Below are 18,252 nucleotides of genomic sequence, written 5' to 3' on the forward strand. Positions count from 1 at the left end.
AGAGAAATGAAGCGGAAGAAGACTAACTTTCCCATGATTCTTAGCGTCGTGCATGTCTGCATTTGTTTTAAAAATGGAGGAGAGGGAAAGAAGAGGAGATGAAGAACAAAAATGTCCAGAATCAGAAAAGAAAGAGAGAGAATCAACAAGTGCTTCAGATGCAACCGAACATACGGCAGAAGAAGAAGATGATATCGCGGCAAAGTTGGACGTCACCTCCGAGAAATTTGATCCCCTCCTGGCGCTATACTCGACTACAGTGCCTCTTCCATACCCAAACGTGAAATGCTTCAACAACATAGCCGAGTATGAGAGCTTTCTAAAGGGGGGGCGGGGCCGCGCCAAGCCGGAGAACGTGGAGAAAAAACTGAGGAAAGCCAGGAAAGGTGTAGCGGATCCGGAGAGGATAGAGAAACTGAAGAGGTTGATGGTGAACAACCCGATAGAGAGAGAAGATGGAGAGGAGGGGACCAGCGGCACTGCCCGCCGTGGTAGAATACAGAAGGCTGCCAAGAATGTCCTGACCAGGATGCCTCGTATGTCGTGAATTATTTCTACCTATTGTAGGCCTGCTTTGAATCCTTTAGTTTTTGGTGGTGTGGTTTCAGATTATTCTTACTTATGATCATTGTCTCACATTGCCACATATTTAGGCAAATTAAAACTCTTCATTGATATGTGGGGCATTATTGATGAGTCAAACTTGTGGTTGACAGCCAGATGAGTTCTATTTAATGTCTACTTCCTGTTTATACAGTCCATACAGGAAGTCCTCTGGGGGAGCTGCACCGCTGCGTGCAGGAGAGGATCAGGGTGAAAGTTCACATCAGAACCTTCAAGGGGCTCCGTGGAGTGTGTTCTGGCTTCATAGTGGCCTTCGACAAGTTCTGGAACATGGTGAGAGCTCACCACCTTCTCTCGCTCTTATCCGGCCCTTACCCTACCCATGCCCTCCACTGCCTCTCGACAGGTGGCTTGCAGACTAGACTATAGTCTTATGTAAGACAGTGCTCAAATAACCTTACACATCGCTGTCCTCGCTCTCAATTTCTCCCCTCACCCTCTATTCCCTCTTCTCTCTCTCTCCCTGTTAGGCGATGGTAGATGTAGATGAGACCTACAGGGAACCTCTGCTGGGTGAAGCTCTCTACCACGAGAAGGCCCTCACTGTCACACGGGTAGGTCTGGTGCCACCGAAGGGCTCTGATCCTCTAGTCTAGTGGTGCATTCTAGAGAATAGGGTGTCGTCTTGGCTGCAGATGATGACATTTCCAGATCATGTGCGGCTCACTAAAAAAGGTGCAGCCATTATCATTCTCTGCAATCAGAAAACAAACTCATTAGCTATCCCTCTCCTTCCATAGCTCTTTGACAAGCTGAAACTCCAGGAGAGTGCGGCGCTGAGAGAATGTGAGGAGAAGAAGAAGCAGATGGGCAAGAGGAAAGCTGAACCCTTCCAGCCTGAGACTCAAACCAGAGACGGCAGACGAGAGGACCCCAATAGAGGGGACCCCAGAAGGAGAGGAGACCCTAGGGCAGTGGACCCCCGACTTGCAAGGGCCACAGTTGGGCCCCCAGTGGGCGATGACCCCGGAGCCCTAGGGGCCACAGGTAAGACCCAGGGGTCAAATGTTAAAGGTCAGGAGTCAGTGACTGAGGGTCCCAAGAGAAGAGGGTCCCAGAAGAAAGAAGTGTCCCAGCCCTACGGGAGGGTTCACACGCGCCACGTCAACCAGCTCTTCATACGGGGAGAGAACGTGCTTCTAGTCAACCTACAACCTCTCTGAATCTATTGTGTGTTCTAGCCAGCAGGGGTGGCAACCTAGCCTGGAACTGGAAGCCAGTCTGTTCCTGCTCTCTTGCCAACTCCTTATGGAGTTTTCATGCCAAACGTGAGCAGAAACTGGCACCCGGGCTAGTGGCAACCCTCCAGGAAAGTTAGTTGATCTGAAGGTCTAACGTGTTGAAACTTTACCAAGACCTACAGTATCTACACTGGTTTAGACCAACCTGGACGTCTCACTGCTACTGCATATCATATTGATATTCTCTGCTTTACGCAGACAGAAATGAATTAGAAATAAAACATTTATTACCAAGCTGTCTTCTCTTGTCGTTTCTCATCTGGTCTTTGCCTCTGGGTCATATGAAACAGTATTGAAATGCAGGCATGGTGTGCACAACTGTAAATAACCACCAGAGGGAAGTATAATCACATCTCACTGAGTCGTTGGAAAAGAAAAACATACATATTTAAATCATTGTAAAAAAGTATTCATATAAAGAGAAATGTGAATTTCTCTACTTTGATTTCACTTTATCTGGATATAGTGAGGATTAGAATGTGATCTAAAAGTAGCCTAACCTAATAAATGTCGTAAATATGCAGATTATAATCTCGAAACACAACTGCATCAATGCAGAAACCCATAAATGTCATCCATGCTATGCCCAGCCTGCCAACTCCAGATAACATATGGAGGCATATTGCCACTGAAAAGAGGAAAACCTACTGTGTCCCATTATCTTGCTTTTCTCTGTCAGAGCAGAAATGGCAGCGTGGTCTGGTCTCAGAGGACCTCATGTGTTATGAATAATGGAGAAGCTTCAGATTGCAGATGGTACTAAGCAGCAACTCTTATTTGTTTAGACATTTCAGATTGTGCTTTATTCTTTCATGGCCACATCAGCTTGATGTACTGCAGGTCATTGGTTTGTGTAGCTGCTGCTTTGTCTATAAACTACAGAGGTTACCCAAGGACAATAAACATGAACCTTCAGTATTGCACATTTTCCATAATATCTTGGAGTTGTGTTGTGCAGTATCTGTTAATTGTTCTAACGGTGTCTGAGACGACATTATCCTGCAGTACCTAGCTTTAATTACTTTCTTATACCTCAATCTGATCTATTCATTCCCAAGCCAAGGTCCTCCACATGGTTGCATACCGATGCACTGGCCAGATGGCTGTACTGTGTGTGTGTGTGTGTTTCAGCAGGTTCCAAGGCCACTGCTCTACTCCAATGCAGTAGTAACCAAGTTGGTCTTAAGTGAAATAAACACTTCATTACCAAACTGTAATCAAACTGTTTTAATGTCAGATACAGGATCATGATGGGCCAATCAAATCAAACAAAAAGAAAAACGACATCTTCAAGGCTTCTTTCGTTGGTGATGCTTCACTTTTTCTTTTTGCACATTTGCATAAACTAGTGTTTCCTTTTCAGTAACAATCCCACAATACCAAAGATCTCAGAACAATTGTAATAAGTAGAAAAAATAAAACAACTTAAGAATAAAAACATCTCTTAGAAAAAACAAACGAGTGGATAGATTTTGGTCGTTTCCAACAGGTAATGCCTCCTCTCAGACAGACTACTGTGTGTGCAGGGTTGGGGTCAATTCAGAAAGTAAACCAAATTGTAATTGAAAAGCATTGAAGAAAATTGTAATTTCAGTGTACCTCCAGAATTGAAATGGAATTGACCCCAACTCATGGAAGACGACATAGCTCTGAGCCAGAGGAGTCTACATGGGAGATGGTCCTGACAACATGTACAGAGTGTGCATCCCAAATTGCACCCATTTCCTATATAGTGCACTACTTTTGAGCCAGGTCCTAATGGGCCCTGGTCGGAAGTAGTGCACTACAAAGTGAATAGGGTGCTATATGGGATGAATCCCAAAAAATAAAAATCCTCTCCTGAACCTGGACTGTCTGAGAAACCTCCTTCAGAGATGCTGTACGCTCTGGGGTGGCGTTTCCCCCAAGTACAGATCTAGAATCAGCTTCCCCTCCCACAATCCCAACCTTAACCATTAGTGGGGGGGGGTGCAAAACTGACCCAAGATCAGCATCTAGGGGCAACTTCCCCCGACTCCCAGAGGCTCCCAGGGGCCAGAGGGCACAGTAAGAACCACACATACATACTGTGCAGTAGACTCCTAACAGTAACGGTCTAAACCACTGTATAGTTGTAATGAAGGAAAAAGGTCTCAGTCTCTCAGGCACCATGTGCAGTACTTAAAGAACACAGCCCACCATCAGGTTGTTCCTACATCTACTCATCATCTTATTTGGATGCAAGGAAAAAAAGGATTATATTTCTTTAAAAAATATATACCCATAAGAAAGGCCACAAAGGAGATCTGTGTTTTATCATTACCACAGCTTCCTATCATTTCTCATTCATTCAGTTATTAAATCGATCCATCAAAAAATAACTGATTGATCTGTTAAATCTAATATTGAACAGAAATTCCACATTGGGAGCGTGGAACGCTGATATATAAAGTAAGTATTAAAAGACTGACTCCATTGCAATGTATCTTGCCATAGCAACATCTTGATTGACATCTGATTCCGTCCAATTGACACACACTTCTTCACGACATCATCATATCATAATCAAGAACTCAATAACTTATTTGTCCGTCGCACCATAGTAATATTTACAGTTGTAGGGAAGGGACAGGTTGAGGCAACTTAACATTCTAAAAGAGATGGGGAGTTATTGGGGTGGGATTATATAAAACTATATTTTTCAGCTCTGGACATTTAATTGGTTAAGTAAAGCAAAACCCCCACTGACATTCTCTTCAAGGAAGACTCATATGGGCAATTCCATGGTAACAGAAAACAACATTATTTCAAAGTTAAGCCATACAAGTTTAAAAGTCATCCTTGTGCATATAATTGTATGGGTTGTTTAACTTTGAAATCATTGGTTTTTGTTTGGCTTACATTTTAAAGTAAAAAATCTGAGTCTCATTCTGTTACGGTTTCTCTCTCTCTCTCCCTCTTAGTTGTTCTCTCTGATTCAACCTGAACAACCATTACTGTTCTCCCTCTTAGTTCCAACTGATTAAAACATACATGTATATTCATATCTTTATACATCACTTAAAAAAGATAGAAACAGGAAATGGAGGGGTGGCAGTCAGTATTTGATATTTGACAACATTCAAGTACTCTTTGTTTGCAGCTCTTTACAATCCTTCACAGACGGTCGATTGGATGGAGAGAAAAATAGAAACAACAGCCCTCCTCTCTCACTTCTCTTCCTCTTCCCTCACTTCCTGAAGTTGCAGAAATCTGCGAATGCGTCATGCTGCTGTACCATGCCAGAGCCCATAGACATGGCTGGCATCCTGATCCCCATGGTCATGTTAGCCTGGGGCATGGCAACCATGTTCATGCCCATTCCCATCATGCCCTGGCTGTGGGCCATGCCCATCCCAGCACCAGGGTGCATCATGGGAGTTGTTGCCGGTCTGATGGGGGCGGATGCGAGGCCCATGCCGGCGAATCCCTGGGAGAGCATGTTGATGGGTGGGAGGGGCTGGCCTCCTAGAAGACAGAAACAGGAATAAGTGGAGTCAGAAGACAGCATGACCTCACACACACACAGGTTCACACACTCCACAAGTTGTACCAAGCATCCTTCTATTCCATACTCAACAAGGAGTCCCAAGTATAGTACTCTTAAGGTTAAATAAAAACAACTCTTCCATTCTGACTGAACCTAAAGCCTTTTGAGTGGTCTTGTGCCCATCCTGATAACAGGAAGAAAGTTCCACACCCTGGGGATCTTGGATGCTCCACAACTGAATGGATCTCAAATCAACGTTTTGTTCAACAGACATGCAGCAGCGTTTTGAACACCCTCCAGACAAACACAGTACTCTTTCTATCCCAGTCTATACTACAAAACACACTAGGCTCACCTTGGAGTGTGTTGAGGGTGGGCTGGACAGGTTTGGGGGGCTGCACACCAGGTGCCAGGAAGTCCAGACTGATGTTGACCGAAGAGTCAGACCAGGTGGAGGGGATAGCTGACCCCATGGAACCCTGGGTACCCAGCATGACTTGCTGCTGCTGGGGCTGCAACGGCCCGCCCATCAACTGGAAAGCGGGGAGGGGCGACAATTTGGTAGACAGTTCCAATAGATAGTCATGTTAAAGGTACCTATATAATGGTGACATATGAAGGTTGAACTGCTGTCTCTGAAGGCATCTACATGGAAACACATCTCATCTAACCAGAATGAACAAGATCGGGAGTCAGGTTTTATTATTCTGCTAAACTAAGCTGGTCTTTTTTAAGTAGGTCAGGTTTTATTATTCTGCTAAACTAAGCTGGTCTTTTTTAAGTAGGTCAGGTTTTATTATTCTGCTAAACTAAGCTGGTCTTTTTTAAGTAGGTCAGGTTTTATTATTCTGCTAAACTAAGCTGGTCTTTTTTAAGTAGGTCAGGTTTTATTATTCTGCTAAACTAAGCTGGTCTTTTTTAAGTAGGTCAGGTTTTATTATTCTGCTAAACTAAGCTGGTCTTTTTTAAGTAGGTCAGCTTTTATTATTCTGCTAAACTAAGCTGGTCTTTTTTAAGTAGGTCAGGTTTTATTATTCTGCTAAACTAAGCTGGTCTTTTTTAAGTAGGTCAGGTTTTATTATTCTGCTAAACTAAGCTGGTCTTTTTTAAGTAGGTCAGGTTTTATTATTCTGCTAAACTAAGCTGGTCTTTTTTAAGTAGGTCAGGTTTTATTATTCTGCTAAACTAAGCTGGTCTTTTTTAAGTAGGTCAGGTTTTATTATTCTGCTAAACTAAGCTGGTCGTGGTCGCTTTTACAAGTAGGTCAGGTTTTATTATTCTGCTAAACTAAGCTGGTCTTTTTTAAGTAGGTCAGGTTTTATTATTCTGCTAAACTAAGCTGGTCTTTTTTAAGTAGGTCAGGTTTTATTATTCTGCTAAACTAAGCTGGTCTTTTTTAAGTAGGTCAGGTTTTATTATTCTGCTAAACTAAGCTGGTCTTTTTTAAGTAGGTCAGGTTTTTAACATGCACATATTATCTATGCAAACAACCTTGTATTAGATTGAATGGTTTTCTGACTCAAACTGGTTCCTTCTCATTGTGTGTGTGTGTGTTTGTCCCTAGGGAAGGTGGAGCATCTGCAAACCTTGGCTCTCTGCCGTTTCTCTCTCGTGTGTGTTCCTCTAAACCACAGCCAGTTACTGTCACTCCTCTCATTAACAGTGGATCAGACACAAATACAATTTCTGATGTAAATTAATGTACTGTCTGTCCTGTATTCTTACCAGTGATCTGGACTGTGGCATGGTGCTGCTGATGGTCTGTGTGTTGGTCATATTAAAGGTGAGGCTCTGAGAGGCAGAGAGCGACTGGGTCTGGCCCGGACCCATCAGGTTAAACAGGTCAGCGGAGGCTGGAGCTGGTGCAGAGCTGGCCGACAGAGCCCCAAACAGGTCAGTGTTGCTGGGGGCCAGAGGCTGGGCGAAGGGGGTGGGGACGGGGGCCTGGCCCCCAGGGAAAGCATTCCAGTCCCCAAAGTCACCGTTCCCACTGGAGGCTGGAGAGAAGGAGAAAAGAGAAGAAAAATGTTACAGTGGATAAACTAGACTATAAAAAACGATAAAAATCTTTCTAAACTCACCAGGTATTGTGGAGAGGCCGACAGAGGCAGCAGGTGAGGAGAAGTCAGCAAATCCTCCTATCAGGTCTGGAAAGAGACATGCATACAACACTTTAATGAGTGAATTGTGACAGCTTCCAGACACCGGCCCAGAGACCCTCCATGATGTCCTGTAACTACACTACCTCCCCCTAACCCTCTATGATGTCCTGTAACTACACTACCTCCCCCTAACCCTCCATGATGTCCTGTAACTACACTACCTCCCCCTAACCCTCCATGATGTCCTGTAACTACACTACCTCCCCCTAATCCTCCATGATGTCCTGTAACTACACTACCTCCCCCTAATCCTCCATGATGTCCTGTAACTACACTACCTCCCCCTAATCCTCCATGATGTCCTGTAACTACACTACCTCCCCCTAACCCTCCATGATGTCCTGTAACTACACTACCTCCCCCTAACCCTCCATGATGTCCTGTAACTACACTACCTCCCCCTAACCCTCCATGATGTCCTGTAACTACACTACCTCCCCCTAACCCTCCATGATGTCCTCTACACTACCTCCCCCTAACCCTCCATGATGTTCTGTAACTACACTACCTCCCCCTAACCCTCCATGATGTCCTCTACACTACCTCCCCCTAACCCTCCATGATGTTCTGTAACTACACTACCTCCCCCTAACCCTCCATGATGTCCTCTACACTACCTCCCCCTAACCCTCCATGATGTTCTGTAACTACACTACCTCCCCCTAACCCTCCATGATGTCCTCTACACTACCTCCCCCTAACCCTCCATGATGTCCTCTACACTACCTCCCCCTAACCCTCCATGATGTCCTCTACACTACCTCCCCCTAACCCTCCATGATGTCCTGTAACTACACTACCTCCCCCTAACCCTCCATGATGTCCTGTAACTACACTACCTCCCCCTAATCCTCCATGATGTCCTGTAACTACACTACCTCCCCCTAATCCTCCATGATGTCCTGTAACTACACTACCTCCCCCTAACCCTCCATGATGTCCTGTAACTACACTACCTCCCCCTAACCCTCCACGATGTCCTGTAACTACACTACCTCCCCCTAACCCTCCATGATGTCCTGTAACTACACTACCTCCCCCTAACCCTCCATGATGTCCTCTACACTACCTCCCCCTAACCCTCCATGATGTTCTGTAACTACACTACCTCCCCCTAACCCTCCATGATGTCCTCTACACTACCTCCCCCTAACCCTCCATGATGTTCTGTAACTACACTACCTCCCCCTAACCCTCCATGATGTCCTCTACACTACCTCCCCCTAACCCTCCATGATGTCCTCTACACTACCTCCCCCTAACCCTCCATGATGTCCTCTACACTACCTCCCCCTAACCCTCCATGATGTTCTGTAACTACACTACCTCCCCCTAACCCTCCATGATGTCCTGTAACTACACTACCTCCCCCTAACCCTCCATGATGTCCTGTAACTACACTACCTCCCCCTAACCCTCCGAGATGTTCTGCAACTACACTACCTCCCCCTAACCCTCTATGATGTCCTCTCATTGTGTAGTTACCGGTGGTTGCTGCAGGCTGGTTGGGTCCTGTATCTACCATCAATAGGTCAGCCAGACCACTACTGGAGGGCTGGGGTGCTGCTGCGGACAGAGTCTGGAACAGAGAGAAGGAGAGATGTGAGTAGAGACAGAGGGAGCGAGACTGCACTGTCCACTTAACACTAGATGGCAGCAATAAGCTAGAGTGGACCAGCATGGACTGAATGCACATGGACGCACCTGTTTTGCAGAGGTATCAGGGCTCTTGTCTCCTGTGTAGTGGGCCGCGGCTCCCAGGGACACAGTTTTGGATGGAACCCCGCCTCTCTTCTTGGTTGCTGTGGTTTCTGTTGCCTGGACGCTCTTGGTCGTCACGGTTTCCTCCTCGTCTTTGAACACTGACCTCCCAGACTGGCCATTCTGCGACGGGCGACCTCGTTCCTCCTCGTTGTCACTAAGGAGACCAAAGAGGACGCTTTGTTTTGGGGATAATTCAATAGAAAACGCGTGGGACTAAAGTATGACAGAACATCAGGTTTTTGATATACTGTAATATTTGTTTATTTAACCTTTAGAGCCATTGAGGTTAAAAAGCTCTTTTGCTAAGGTGACCTGGCAAGAAGGCCAAACAGGGACATAGCAGTGTGTACATAAAATATTACAGACAAATACAAAAGACAAAAGAGTCCCAAGTTCCAGATGCATTTGAAGATTAAAAACAATTGCAGCTAATCAAAGTGTTGTCAGTCTTAACAGGCAAGGACACTAACTCCCCTAACTTTAATATATTTTGAAGCATGTTCCAGGATGAAGGGGCATTATGGGAAAAAAGATTGTTTCCCCATGTCAGTTCTAGCCTTAGGAACAGACAAGGACAGCAGTGACTGTGAACGAAGACTGTATTGAGTGACTGATCTGGTCAGTGAGGAACAGAGATACAAAGGGAGTTGTCCCATCTATGCTTTAGCCTCCTAGTGGAGAGAGACGTCCACTGCACCACAGCATACACATCACAGTGATGGGTGAGAGATCTAGCATTGGTAATAAATCTTAAAGCACCATGACACGTACACCGTGTCCAGACTCAAAGATACCAGCTGCTAGACTATCAGTTAAAGTAGGATTTGGTAGTATCTCTGGGTTAGGGAGATGAGATAGTTATCAAGAACAATGTAATGAGCCATAACCCATGTAGGCAGCAATTAAAACCATTTGTACAAAAACACATTTTAACCACTGAATACAACAGTTCACTAAAACAAAAAGAAAACAAATAAAAGTATGCAGAGTCAGTCTTTTGAAACCTTAAATTCCCAAAAATGTTCAGCTGTAGGCTACAGGTCCAGCAGAGTCAGAAACCAAGTGTGTGCCCAAGCATTGCTGCCTTAGTTAGAACGCCAGCGCGTTTAACAGCCGCTGCAAGAATGTGTGGATCTGGTCAATGCGCCCAGTGTGTGGATCTGGTCAATGAGCCCAGTGTGTGGATCTGGTCAATGAGCCCAGTGTGTGGATCTGGTCAATGAGCCCAGTGTGTGGATCTGGTCAATGAGCCCAGTGTGTGGATCTGGTCAATGCGCCCAGTGTGTGGATCTGGTCAATGAGCCCAGTGTGTGGATCTGGTCAATGAGCCCAGTGTGTGGATCTGGTCAATGAGCCCAGTGTGTGGATCTGGTCAATGAGCCCAGTGTGTGGATCTGGTCAATGCGCCCAGTGTGTGGATCTGGTCAATGCGCCCAGTGTGTGGATCTGGTCAATGCGCCCAGTGTGTGGATCTGGTCAATGTGCCCAGTCGCCTTGCAGTAGGCTACCGCACAGTGAGGCAGCAGCAGGCCCAGTAGACCAGCCAATCAGCGGTGGCGAGCCCATCCGGTGGGGATATCCTGGGCTAGGAAGCCCAGCACATCTACATGTTATGTCACAGTGCAGATACCGACCTGCAGCTGCCACCACACAAAACACAGCAAGGCAGGAGAGTCAGAAGACTCTGGTAGATTGGCGGAACACAGATGAAAAACCTGACCGTCGAGGAGTATCCAAGGCCTAGACGGCCCAACGTGTCTAGACAGTCAGTCACAGCACAGATATATCCTCACTCAGCTTTCAGGGCGGGCACCATACCGGCCCTGTCTCCAGTAGAAACCAGCAGATAACATTGCTTGGTTTACAAGCGATTTTAACGCTTTGATCCTGTAGGATTTTAGATTTTACCTGTTGTTTGAGGACAACTCTCTCAGCCTATAACGGTTTTACTAAGTAATACAAAAATTGTAACACTTGAAACAAACAAACAGTGTGACAACACGCTCAGCAAAACTGCCCTGCCGCCATCTTGAATCTAGGTTGGCATGTTATAGCGGAGGACAGAGGGTAGCTCTCTAACATACTGTAATATGATATGAGGAGGACAGAGGGTAGCTCTCTAACATACTGTAATATGATATGAGGAGGACAGAGGGTAGCTCTCTAACATACTGTAATGTGATATGAGGAGGACAGAGGGTAGCTCTCTAACATACTGTAATATGATATGAGGAGGACAGAGGGTAGCTCTCTAACATACTGTAATATGATATGAGGAGGACAGAGGGTAGCTCTCTAACATACTGTAATATGATATGAGGAGGACAGAGGGTAGCTCTCTAACATACTGTAATGTGATATGAGGAGGACAGAGGGTAGCTCTCTAACATACTGTAATGTGATATGAGGAGGACAGAGGGTAGCTCTCTAACACACTGTAATGTGATATGAGGAGGACAGAGGGTAGCTCTCTAACATACTGTAATATGATATGGAGGACAGAGGGTAGCTCTCTAACATACTGTAATATGATATGAGGAGGACAGAGGGTAGCTCTCTAACATACTGTAATGTGATATGAGGAGGACAGAGCGTAGCTCTCTAACATACTGTAATGTGATATGAGGAGGACAGAGGGTAGCTCTCTAACATACTGTAATGTGATATGAGGAGGACAGAGGGTAGCTCTAACATACTGTAATGTGATATGAGGAGGACAGAGGGTAGCTCTAACATACTGTAATGTGATATGAGGAGGACAGAGGGTAGCTCTAACATACTGTAATATGATATGAGGAGGACAGAGGGTAGCTCTAACATACTGTAATATGATATGAGGAGGACAGAGGGTAGCTCTAACATACTGTAATGTGATATGAGGAGGACAGAGGGTAGCTCTCTAACATACTGTAATGTGATATGAGGAGGACAGAGGGTAGCTCTCTAACATACTGTAATATGATATGAGGAGGACAGAGGGTAGTTCTCTAACATACTGTAATATGATATGAGGAGGACAGAGGGTAGCTCTCTAACATACTGTAATGTGATGAGGAGGACAGAGGGTAGCTCTCTAACATACTGTAATGTGATATGAGGAGGACAGAGGGTAGCTCTCTAACATACTGTAATATGAGGAGGACAGAGGGTAGCTCTCTAACATACTGTAATGTGATATGAGGAGGACAGAGGGTAGCTCTAACATACTGTAATGTGATATGAGGAGGACAGAGGGTAGCTCTCTAACATACTGTAATGTGATATGAGGAGGACAGAGGGTAGCTCTAACATACTGTAATGTGATATGAGGAGGACAGAGGGTAGCTCTAACACACTGTAATGTGATATGAGGAGGACAGAGGGTAGCTCTCTAACATACTGTAATGTGATATGAGGAGGACAGAGGGTAGCTCTCTAACATACTGTAATATGATATGAGGAGGACAGAGGGTAGCTCTCTAACATACTGTAATATGATATGAGGAGGACAGAGGGTAGCTCTAACATACTGTAATGTGATATGAGGAGGACAGAGGGTAGCTCTCTAACATACTGTAATGTGATATGAGGAGGACAGAGGGTAGCTCTAACATACTGTAATGTGATATGAGGAGGACAGAGGGTAGCTCTCTAACATACTGTAATGTGATATGAGGAGGACAGAGGGTAGCTCTCTAACATACTGTAATGTGATATGAGGAGGACAGAGGGTAGCTCTCTAACATACTGTAATGTGATATGAGGAGGACAGAGGGTAGCTCTCTAACATACTGTAATATGATATGAGGACAGAGGGTAGCTCTCTAACATACTGTAATATGATATGAGGACAGAGGGTAGCTCTCTAACATACTGTAATGTGATATGAGGAGGACAGAGGGTAGCTCTCTAACATACTGTAATATGATATGAGGAGGACAGAGGGTAGCTCTCTAACATACTGTAATATGATATGAGGAGGACAGAGGGTAGCTCTCTAACATACTGTAATATGATATGAGGACAGAGGGTAGCTCTCTAACATACTGTAATGTGATATGAGGAGGACAGAGGGTAGCTCTCTAACATACTGTAATATGATATGAGGACAGAGGGTAGCTCTCTAACATACTGTAATGTGATATGAGGAGGACAGAGGGTAGCTCTCTAACATACTGTAATGTGATATGAGGAGGACAGAGGGTAGCTCTCTAACATACTGTAATGTGATATGAGGAGGACAGAGGGTAGCTCTCTAACATACTGTAATGTGATATGAGGAGGACAGAGGGTAGCTCTAACATACTGTAATATGATATGAGGAGGACAGAGGGTAGCTCTCTAACATACTGTAATATGACATGAGGAGGACAGAGGGTAGCTCTCTAACATACTGTAATGTGATATGAGGACAGAGGGTAGCTCTCTAACATACTGTAATGTGATATGAGACAGACAGTAGCTCTCTAACATACTGTAATATGATATGAGGAGGACAGGGTAGCTCTCTAACATACTGTAATGTGATATGAGGAGGACAGAGGGTAGCTCTCTAACATACTGTAATATGATATGAGGAGGACAGAGGGTAGCTCTCTAACATACTGTAATATGATATGAGGAGGACAGAGGGTAGCTCCAACTTCTCCCTGTACCTCAGGTTGTAAGGCTCCACCTCCCGCTCTTGATTTGAGTTATTAATACATTTCCTTAGTCTTTCTTGCAATCTCACCCAGGGGAACTGTTCTCTCTCCTAACCTGAATCTGTCTGGTGAATCAACTCTCTCCTTACCTGAATCTGTCTGGTGAATCAACTCTGTCCTTACCTGAATCTGTCTGGTGAGTCATCTCTGCTCTGCTTCTTGAACTTGTTGATGGTGTCGTCGATGGTGCTGCCAATCTTATCACTGATCTCCCCCAGTTTCTCACTGAAGGGAAACTGGCCTTGGTCTCTCTTCCAGTCCTCATCCCACTTCCCTCTACTGCTTCCCTCATTACCGCCAGAATCATACCGGTCACTCGCTGGAGAGAGAAAGGAGAGAGAAGAGAGATGTATATCAACGAATTGGCGAGAGCACTAGAACAGTCTGCAGCACCCAGCCTTACCCTACTAGAATCTGAAGTCAAATGTCTACGGTTGATCTGGTGCTTCTGTCACCAACCAAGGAGGGCCTACAGCAGCACCTAGATCTTCTGCACAGATTCTGCCAGACCTGGGCCCTGACAGTAAATCTTAGTAAGACAAAATAATGGTGTTCCAAAAAAGGTCCAGTCACCAGGACCACAAATAGAAATTCCATCTAGACACTGTTGCCCTAGAGCACACAAAAAACTATACATACCTCGGCCTAAACATCAGCACCACAGGTAACTTCCACAAAGCTGTGAACGATCTGAGAAACAAGGCAAGAAGGGCCTTCTATGCCATCAAAAGGAACATAACATTCGACATACCACTTAGGATCTGGCAAAAAATACTTGAATCAGTTATAGAACCCATTGCCCTTTATGGTTGTGAGGTCTGGGCTCTGCTCACCAACCAATAATTCACAAAATGGGACAAACACCAAATTGAGACTCTGCATGCAGAATTCTGCAAAAATATCCTCTGTGTACAACGTAAAACACCAAATAATGCATGAAGAGCAGAATTTGGCCGATACCCACTAATTATCAAAATCGAGAAAAGAGCCGTTAAATTCTACAACCACCTAAAAGGAAGCGATTCCCAAACCTTCCATAACAAAGCCATCACCTACAGAGAGATGAACCTGGAGAAGAGTCCCCTAAACAAGCTGGTCCTGGGGCTCTGTTCACAAACACAAGCACACCCCACAGAGCCCCAGGACAGCAACACAGTTAGACCCAACCAAATCATGAGAAAACAAAAAGATAATTACTTGATGCATTGGAAAGAAATTACAAAAAAACTGAGCAAACTAAAATGCTATTTGGCCCTAAACAGAGAGTACACAGTGGCAGAATACCTGACCACTGTGACTGACCCAAACTTAAGGAAAGCTTTGACTATGTACAGACTCCGTGAGCATAGCCTTGCTATTGAGAAAGGCCGCCGTAGGCAGACCTGGTCTCAAGAGAAGACAGGCTATGTGCACACTGCCCACAAAATGAGGTGGAAACTGAGCTGCACTTCCTAACCTCCTGCCAAATGTATAACCATATTAGAGACACATATTTCCCTCAGATTACACAGATCCACAAAGAATTCGAACACAAATCCAATTTTGATAAACTCCCATATCTTTTGGGTGAAATACCAGTGTTCCATCACAGCAGTAAGATTTGTGACCTGTTGCCACAAGAAAAGGGCAACCAGTGAAGAACAAACACCCATTGTAAATACAACCCATATTTATGTTTATTTATTTTCCCTTTTGTACTTTAACTGTTTGCATATCATTACAACACATTTAAAATGTCCTTGTTCTTTTGGAAGTGTAATGTTTACAGTTCATTTTTTATTATTTATTATCTACTTCACTTGCCTTGGCAATGTAAACATGTTTCACATGCCAACAAAGCCCGGGGGGGGGGGGGGGGTGTGAAGATGTGAGATAGATAGATAGATAGATAGTGAGTGATGGCGCCCTTTAAAAGATCAGAGGACACTCCAATGTATGTCTGTTTGTGTTCCAGATTGACTTACTGTATCTGCTGAACCCTCCCCCCATACCGTCAGAGGACTTCCTGTATCTGCTGAACCCTCCCCCCATACCGTCAGAGGACTTCCTGTATCTGCTGAACCCTCCCCCCATACCGTCAGAGGACTTCCTGTATCTGCTGAACCCTCCCCCCATACCGTCAGAGGACTTCCTGTATCTGCTGAACCCTCCCCCCATACCGTCAGAGGACTTCCTGTATCTGCTGAACCCTCCCCCCATACCGTCAGAGGACTTCCTGTATCTGCTGAACCCTCCCCCCATACCGTCAGAGGACTTCCTGTATCTGCTGAACCCTCCCCCCATACCGTCAGAGGACTTCCTGTATCTGCTGAACCCTCCCCCCATACCGTCAGAGGACTTCCTGTATCTGCTGAACCCTCCCCCCATACCGTCAGAGGACTTCCTGTATCTGCTGAACCCTCCCCCCATACCGTCAGAGGACTTCCTGTATCTGCTGAACCCTCCCCCCATACCGTCAGAGGACTTCCTGTATCTGCTGAACCCTCCCCCCATACCGTCAGAGGACTTCCTGTATCTGCTGAACCCTCCCCCCATACCGTCAGAGGACTTCCTGTATCTGCTGAACCCTCCCCCCATACCGTCAGAGGACTTCCTGTATCTGCTGAACCCTCCCCCCATACCGTCAGAGGACTTCCTGTATCTGCTGAACCCTCCCCCCATACCGTCAGAGGACTTCCTGTATCTGCTGAACCCTCCCCCCATACCGTCAGAGGACTTCCTGTATCTGCTGAACCCTCCCCCCATACCGTCAGAGGACACGCCGATGTATTTGTCTTTGTTCTTCTTTGCCTTCTTCCTCTCCTCTCTCAGTCTATCATCATCCTGGATTAGATCCACCATCTCCTTCACCTTTTGACGCACGTTCACTCCCTGGTCCTTACCGTTCTCATCTACACAGACGTAGAGGAAAAAGTCAAAATTAGAGAAGATGAAGGTTATTGACAAGCTGGTGTTATGACTCAAGACAGCTGTTGTTCCATTCTCCTATAAACAGAGGTGCCTTTTCAGAAGAACATTGAACTCTAAAAACTGCAACAGGACTGCAGATCAAAATGTAGGAAGTGGATCAGTGTATTCAGAATGTCAGGTGGGAGAACATGTTTTGAGAAGACAAAATGCAGAACAAGTCCACAGCAGTGTGTGAATAATAAACGTGTACAGTGGTTGTGGTGAGTAGCCTTGTTAAACAGTCTGTCAGTCTGGGTTCACAAGCCTATGTGGTGGTGAGGGGAGTGATTTACCTCTGCTTTGGAGCAGAGCAGTGTGTGGTAGAGCTGCTTGTGGTTTAAGCAGTGCTTATGAATGCTACAACACCGACTGAACACTGGCCCCTTTGTCTGGTTCTAAACGAACACTTCATTACAAAACACTCAGACAGATGTACTGAGGACAGTTAATACAGATTCTACTCCACAGTCAAGAGAAAGATGGGAGAGAGAGCAGAGAGAGACACACGGCAGACAGCGAGAGAGAGACACACGGCAGACAGCGAGAGAGAGACACACGGCAGACAGCGAGAGCGAGAGAGACACGGCAGACAGCGAGAGCGAGAGAGACACGGCAGACAGCGAGAGCGAGAGAGACACGGCAGACAGCGAGAGAGAGACAGGCGAGCGAGAGCGAGAGAGCACGGCGAGAGACGAGAGCACGGCAGACAGCGAGAGCGAGAGAGACACGGCAGACAGCGAGAGCGAGAGAGACACGGCAGACAGCGAGAGCGAGAGAGACACGGCAGACAGCGAGAGCGAGAGAGACACGGCAGACAGCGAGAGCGAGAGAGACACGGCAGACAGCGAGAGCTAGAGAGACACGGCAGACAGCGAGAGAGAGAGCACACGGCAGACAGCGAGAGAGAGACACACGGCAGACAGCGAGAGAGAGACACACGGCAGACAGCGAGAGCGGAGAGACACACGGCAGACAGCGAGAGAGAGACACACGGCAGACAGCGAGAGAGAGACACACGGCAGACAGCGAGAGAGAGACACACGGCAGACAGCGAGAGAGAGACACACGGCAGACAGCGAGAGAGAGACACACGGCAGACAGCGAGAGAGAGACACACGGCAGACAGCGAGAGAGAGACACACGGCAGACAGCGAGAGAGAGACACACGGCAGACAGCGAGAGAGAGACACACGGCAGACAGCGAGAGAGAGACACACGGCAGACAGCGAGAGAGAGACACACGGCAGACAGCGAGAGAGAGACACACGGCAGACAGCGAGAGAGAGACACACGGCAGACAGCGAGAGAGAGACACACGGCAG

The 18,252-nt window shown here is 46.0% G+C and overlaps 2 protein-coding genes across 2 annotated transcripts in view; one reads left to right on the forward strand and one right to left on the reverse strand.

The window, feature by feature from the left end:
• The first annotated feature begins 22 nt into the window (after nt 1-22).
• Nucleotides 23-2,099, forward strand: lsm11 (LSM11, U7 small nuclear RNA associated). The gene is made up of 4 exons (XM_014198767.3): nt 23-536; nt 758-897; nt 1,095-1,178; nt 1,365-2,099. Exons 1-4 carry the CDS (start codon nt 53-55, stop codon nt 1,785-1,787), a joined length of 1,131 nt encoding a protein of 376 aa, XP_014054242.2. The 5' UTR covers nt 23-52; the 3' UTR covers nt 1,788-2,099.
• Nucleotides 2,100-3,077: 978 nt separating this feature from the next.
• LOC106604281 (clathrin interactor 1) overlaps nt 3,078-18,252 on the reverse strand; it is a 33,342-nt gene continuing 18,167 nt past the window's right edge. The window contains exons 5-12 of the mRNA XM_014198768.3: nt 16,729-16,872; nt 14,105-14,300; nt 9,240-9,453; nt 9,021-9,114; nt 7,455-7,520; nt 7,099-7,370; nt 5,729-5,906; nt 3,078-5,351 (exon numbers count right to left, since the gene is read on the reverse strand). Coding sequence (XP_014054243.1) covers nt 5,074-5,351; nt 5,729-5,906; nt 7,099-7,370; nt 7,455-7,520; nt 9,021-9,114; nt 9,240-9,453; nt 14,105-14,300; nt 16,729-16,872 — 1,442 coding nt within the window. The 3' untranslated portion in view covers nt 3,078-5,073. The remainder of the gene's footprint in view (nt 5,352-5,728; nt 5,907-7,098; nt 7,371-7,454; nt 7,521-9,020; nt 9,115-9,239; nt 9,454-14,104; nt 14,301-16,728; nt 16,873-18,252) is intronic.

Source organism: Salmo salar, chromosome 05 (genome assembly GCF_965601325.2).
Source record: "Salmo salar chromosome 05, fSalSal1, whole genome shotgun sequence".
Classification (NCBI taxonomy): Eukaryota; Metazoa; Chordata; class Actinopteri; order Salmoniformes; family Salmonidae; genus Salmo; species Salmo salar.